Source organism: Ambystoma mexicanum, chromosome 2p, assembly GCF_040938575.1.
Source record: "Ambystoma mexicanum isolate Mex_15411 chromosome 2p, UKY_AmexF1_1, whole genome shotgun sequence".
NCBI lineage: Eukaryota > Metazoa > Chordata > Amphibia > Caudata > Ambystomatidae > Ambystoma > Ambystoma mexicanum.
In genome coordinates this window covers 429,482,869-429,488,868 of record NC_090923.1, presented here as the reverse complement: position 1 = coordinate 429,488,868, position 6,000 = coordinate 429,482,869, and the positions used below count along the sequence as shown (strand labels likewise).

At 43.8% G+C, this 6,000-nt stretch overlaps 1 protein-coding gene across 1 annotated transcript in view; it reads right to left on the bottom strand.

Annotated features, from left to right (window-relative positions):
- Window positions 1-1,998: 1,998 nt before the first annotated feature.
- Window positions 1,999-6,000, bottom strand: part of LOC138566466 (monocarboxylate transporter 2-like) — a 136,153-nt gene continuing 132,151 nt past the window's right edge. Inside the window, exon 5 of the mRNA XM_069643787.1 lies at window positions 1,999-2,788. Within this exon, the coding sequence (XP_069499888.1) occupies window positions 2,487-2,788 (302 nt within the window). The 3' untranslated portion in view covers window positions 1,999-2,486. The remainder of the gene's footprint in view (window positions 2,789-6,000) is intronic.

Here is a 6,000-nt window from a genome sequence, read left to right as displayed (position 1 = left end):
CCTCGCGTCTCATACACACGCATGCAGCCTTCCCTTGTGATATAGTGTTGAAAACTTCAAATCTTTCTTAGCACACACCGGTCTCTCAGGTTGCTTGCCAACTCACCAGCTGTGTGCGGTTTTCCCTTGCTTTTTTGATTTCTAATTCACGAGTCAAGGCTAGTACCACAGTCTTGGCCTCGCCTCCCCAACTCTGCCGTTCACCCGGGAGGGTCGCTGTCATCCTTGAAACGCAATCCAGTATTCAATATTGGGATCTGGCCTTCTCCACAGGTCTTTTACAGCCTTGTGGAAGCAACAACCTCCTGTAGGGAACTCTTGGGGGTTTCAGCCCGCTGGTCTCTTCCATTGGTCTGTCGCTCTGCTCTAGTAGGTTTGCCTTCGTCCCAGAACTTCTGCTCATACTCGTTTTCCACCTTTCTATGAGCTTTTCTAGGTTCTGCCTTAAATCCATGTGAGAAGAGATAATTGGAATCAGGTGTATGCACTTGAAGTCAAGTGCCTGCCCCTGATTAGCGGGACATGTCCAGTACAATGTATAAGAGTTAGTCTTGTTACTCTCAGCCACCCTCTTCCTCAGCATAGTGTTTGTGCAGGAGGGGGGGGGGTCATCGGATCCTACACAATAGGAGGGGTTGGATGAACAAAAAAGGGGGGAATACCATGTCTCAGAATCGGCTGCCTCACACCCACTCCCTGAAGACCCTTCACCTAGGTGATCCTCCTGCACTGGTACACCCCCAGGAACTGGATCCAAAAGCGATAGCTGTGTACTGACAACCTGGATGAGAAGTGCCCATGGATTAGCAGGCGAAACACCTTTTGGTTTCTCACAGTAAGCACCTACCATTTATAGAGAGGGGCAGAGGGGTTTAAAGAAGAATTTAAAGTTGTTGCAAATGAGAATAGCAGGGAGGCAGAGGAATGTGGGGTAATACAATTTAGGTTGGAAAGGTTTTCTGATTTTGGAGGTATAAAGATGTCAGTGTGACACATCTGGCCATAAAGTGCCTTAATTGGGCTAAAAGGACACCAATTGGCAAGAGCCATATGTCAATAGTCAATGAATGACATCCATGCCAGAGAATGAAACTAAACTGTTTCCCCAAGGAACAGTTTTATGAACGCACAATATTCGGATACATTTTTGTTCCAAAATATATCAGTTGACAAGATACATACAGCAACTGCACTCCCCCAACTGGCTCCAACTCTCTGCAGTTCAAACGTTTTTCCAAGCAGAGAGTGGAAGGTAGTTCCTCTCCTTGGCTGGCTCCTCCCTCTGCAACGGCCTCCCACCTCCCCTCAGACTTGAGCCGGATCGTCTTAAGTTCCGGAAACTTCTCAAGACTTTCCTTTTCTCCCCCTCCCATGCTAACTCTCTCTCTGCAACTGGGGCCTGGTCCCTTCAGAGTCATACAGGGTCCAGACCACCCTCTACCAGCCCAAGACTCCCTTACCAGCACTTGCCCTCGGTCACCCTTTCCCCCCCGACTAGCCCAACCTGGTCCTCTCTGTCCACTACACTCCTCCCATCCCCCGTCTTCCCCAGGGCACTTGCTGCCTTGGCCCGCCCAGCACTTGCCCGCCCCCACCTTTGGGGCACCCCACTCCAGCACTTCTCCCTCCCCCCTGCACTTACCTCCTTGTTCATGCACTTGCACGGAAAGGTCAATATAACCGTTTTTTGTTGCTCAACTTTATTTCCCATGACCCCCCACCCAATCTTGTCTTGTGGCACGTGGAAACACTTGTGTATAGGCGCTGTACAAATGTTAGATACATCAAATCAACCACTCTTCCTAAACAATGTATAGAGCAAAATATACGTGGTTTCTCCCCCATATCATTGTATCCCACCCCATTACATTAGATACATTTAGCTGTACGCTTTTCTAATAGTTTTTATAATTGTATTCAACATATGAATTATGTATGCAGTACAACTACAAGAAATAGTGTATCCTGTGACTGCTTCAAAGTACAGATACCTGCAAGTTGTTAAAAACAGTGATTTGCTTTTATTTACATGCAAGAAACGAGGGGTTGGGTTGAAACTCACTTGAAACGAGGGAAGCCTGTCTTGTGCTCTTGTCACCATGAAACAGTACAGTACTAGTGTGTCTTCATGCGTTTATAAATCAACACTATACCTACAGTTTCACAGTTGTTCAAGTGGAAATCTTGTGATAATTAGAATAACTGCTTCATAATTCACAATTGCTACCATAATGTGTGCTATTTTGTAAAGTTGGTCATGTGCAAACAAAGAGGCTCAAATGTAACTATTTGCTAATTCAGAACACTACTGGAGCATGAATATATATTTACAGCATATTACATTGTTTCACAAGAATGTTTTCGTTTAGAAGAGTCATATTGTTTGCTATGCATCACTAGGTTAGCATTTAACTCACTGAAATGTCTATTGTAATTAGTTGCAAAAAAATATATTTAAAATGCGTTTCCTTGTATCTACATAGGCATCAATCACAATTACATGTACCATTCTCTTCCTTATTTAAACTTTCTGTTTCCGCAACCATGCATGTCACTTCGTTAGAGTTTTGCAATTGATGGATAAACGTGGGCTTTCCATTGTCCACCGCCTGCACCTTTGCGGCATCCTTCATTGATACGTTGTCATCTTTTAGAGCTCGTTCTTCATTTTCAAGCATGCGGTAGTTATAGTAATTCATGATGAAAAGAAACAGTCCAGCAATCATCATAACAGCTCCGCATTTATAGAACATGTACTTGTAGTCACCAAATGCGTCCACTAGGGCCCCTGTAATGCAGAAAAAGAAGGATTACTTTCAAATTGCCTCATGAGTGCATACAAAGTCATAATTATAAATGCTCCATTGGTGTACACCTCACCCACCCCCTCCCCACCCCCCTATTCAATCTAATTTCACGGCTTACACCAATACCCATGCAATGTTTGTGTTCTGCTTCGTTGTTGCTTTTTTGCCTGTGCAAAGTATTCTAAAGGCTATGTAGGAGAGGCATAGTCTAAATTGTATAGTACTTCATGATCAGATACTCTCATATCCAGCATTACTGAGGCTCCCATTTTTAGATTCGGTTGGTGAGCGCTTTACTTCCCTGCCTGGAGAATAATATTAGAGGGGGGGCCTGTTGCCAATCAGCTGCTCCATGATGCAGAAGGCGAGTATTATGATGGAAGCTACGTTGTAGTGCCAACCATGTGTAGAAGCAAAAGGAATTGTTTATATTGTGAAGTCAGTGGATGAATGTTGCGATGTGTTTTACACATGTGCTGTGTTGCTATTATTGGAATCTATATGGGGGTCATTACGAGTTGGCCGGTAAGGGTTAACGGTCCCCGGTAATGATTCCGGTGCCGGTAAACCCTTACCACCCTATTCCGAGGTCCCTTAGCGGGTCCCAGCAGTCAGGGCTGGTTTGACCAGCCGTTCTCTGCTGGTCCCGTTAAGGCATCTTGGAGCTAATACCGGGCCTGCTATTTGCGGGCCCGTTATTAGCACCTTCCCCATTCCCATTGAGCCTTATTGGGGCTCAAATGGGAATGGGGAATGGTTAACTGAATGGGGACTTACCGGGTCCGCATAGGTCAGAATGTCACGGTAAATCCCCATTCACCCAGACCGGTCCCGTACCCAGGTTTGGAGGCAGCCATGGCGCTAATAGCGCCATGGCTGCCTCCAAACTCGTAATGACCCCTTGGAGCATTGAGGATTTTGTTATTAGAGCATCCTTGTCAATGTGGGTAGAGAACAGAACAGCAAAGCACCCACGCCGTACCAATAAGCTGCTCTGTAATGCAGGCTTCGCAAATCAGTGGACCTTATCCACATATCCAAAACAGCATGTTCAGATCTTGGAATAGTAAGCCACGTCCGACAATGGGGGTCATTATGTGTTGGGCGGTAAGGGTTAACGGTCACCGGTAATGATTCCGGTGCCGGTAAACCCTTACCGCCCTATTCCAAGGTCCCTTAGCGGGTCACAGCAGGAACAGCTGGTCTGAACAACAGTTCTCTGCGGGTCCCGTTAAGGGAACTTGGAGCTTATAACGGGCCTGCAATTTGCACGACAGTGGGAAGTAATAGTGTGAAGTGCACTTAAATTGTGCAAAGTGCTATATCCCTTACGGAACCCCGTTTGGAATGGCAATAGTAAATTGCTTGACCTAGCCCAGTTGGATAGCTTTTTTAACAGGATGTTGGAAAAAAAATCTTCAAACTAATTTCCAATATAGCTCATAACCTATAGCCATAAGGGTTAGCACGATCACCCTTCTTGAAAACAGGTATAAGTATGGATTTTCTCCAACTCATGGGAATCCATCCCAATTCAAGGATTTTGGCAAATAATGTTTTGAATACAAAAGACCAGAAAGGAGAGTTATCCTTAAACACAATGTTCACCAGCATATCCGGCCAAGGTGCTCAAGAATTATTAAGTGATTTTATAATCATGTCAATATCCTCCCTATCGAAACCAGAATGGAAATCAACCGTGGGGACAAAGGACAATGATTTCCTGCCTATATTAGATTTGTAAAAGATTCTTAATAGCAGTTGTCCGCGCGTCGATTGGATTAAGTTCAAATTGATTTGTGCCTAGTTAAACTTCTGGCCATAGCCCAGAATGTTCCATTGTCATTTCTCCTTAAAAGACTAAAAAGGAACTTCCAATCAGTGCCAATTATAGAGAATGTATAGTCTTGCAACCAATAATTGGTGGAGATCTGAGCAATCACAGTAGGTGTATAAACTCTCTTAATGGCAGCACATTGCTTACAATGGATTTTCTTTGCATGGTGAATAACAATGTCAAAGTTACTAGTGTGGCTGGACGAGGAGACAATCACTCAATGATCCAACTTCAACAGGTTTTTAAAACATAGACATAAGATTTTGCCTAGACAACCATTCTAGCAGAGAGGTGAAGTTACGACAAACAAAATCACATACTTGAAACAAACGTTTCCCACCCCACACAATGTGGTTTCCTTGCATGCTAGCAGTCACTAGGGAATTCATATTTAGAGTGTCTGGGGGATACCACCCTTGAAGACCACAGTAAAATAGTGTGGTCAGTAAGAAGATTGATTGCTACCAAAAGGTAGCTACATTGTTCCCAAGTAACCCTATCCACAAATATGTAATCGATCCACGAGAAGCTAGTGCCTTAGGTCCAAGTTCACATAGGCGCCGTTTTATCAATAGATTTTATATTTAAACAAGTAAGATCATATACTTCAAACAGCTTAAAACAATCAGAATTGGTAATGGATGTTAAGTAGTTATTTCCCTTGGCACATTAGTTCACAATTTCATCATCAGGAGATGGTAATGATTTAAGTAGTTTGGGAGCATTAAAATCCCCTGCGATTATTGTTTTACCATTAGGAGAAAAGGTATACAATTTTGCAAGAATTTGATCGATATTTCAGATTATCCCAGCAGACTCAGTTCCAAAAGGTGGGTTACAGATTTAAGATCTTAATAGTGCGTTCATGTAGGGCTGCGGCCATTACAAATGGTGATGTAGATTTAGTGCTAAACGGCTGTAAGGAATATTTGACCTGTGCACCAATGGCCACCCCACCCTGTGGGTGACTCCCCCTCCCCCCCCATCACCTCTGGTTGCACAGGAATACAGAATATTATAGCCATCAATGATAAAGGCCTCAATAGCTAAAGTCTCTTGTAACATATGAATATCACTCAATTTAATATGGTTTAGCCCCAAAGGGTGTGCTAGAAATTATCTAAAGTGTTCAAGCTCACCCAATTGAGGGAGTCGGAATCATGCTGAGGTCAGTTACAATTAATAACTTGATCGTCACTTCTACCCCTAAGACAAACTTATGGATCGGCTTGGTTATAATCAAATCCCCCCTCTCTCTTGGCCAATGTGATGGTAATTCTGCTGACTATTTCCATGCATAGACGAGTTAGGGTGCATTTGCCTACATTCAACCCCTCTATTGCAAGCTTGAAGTCG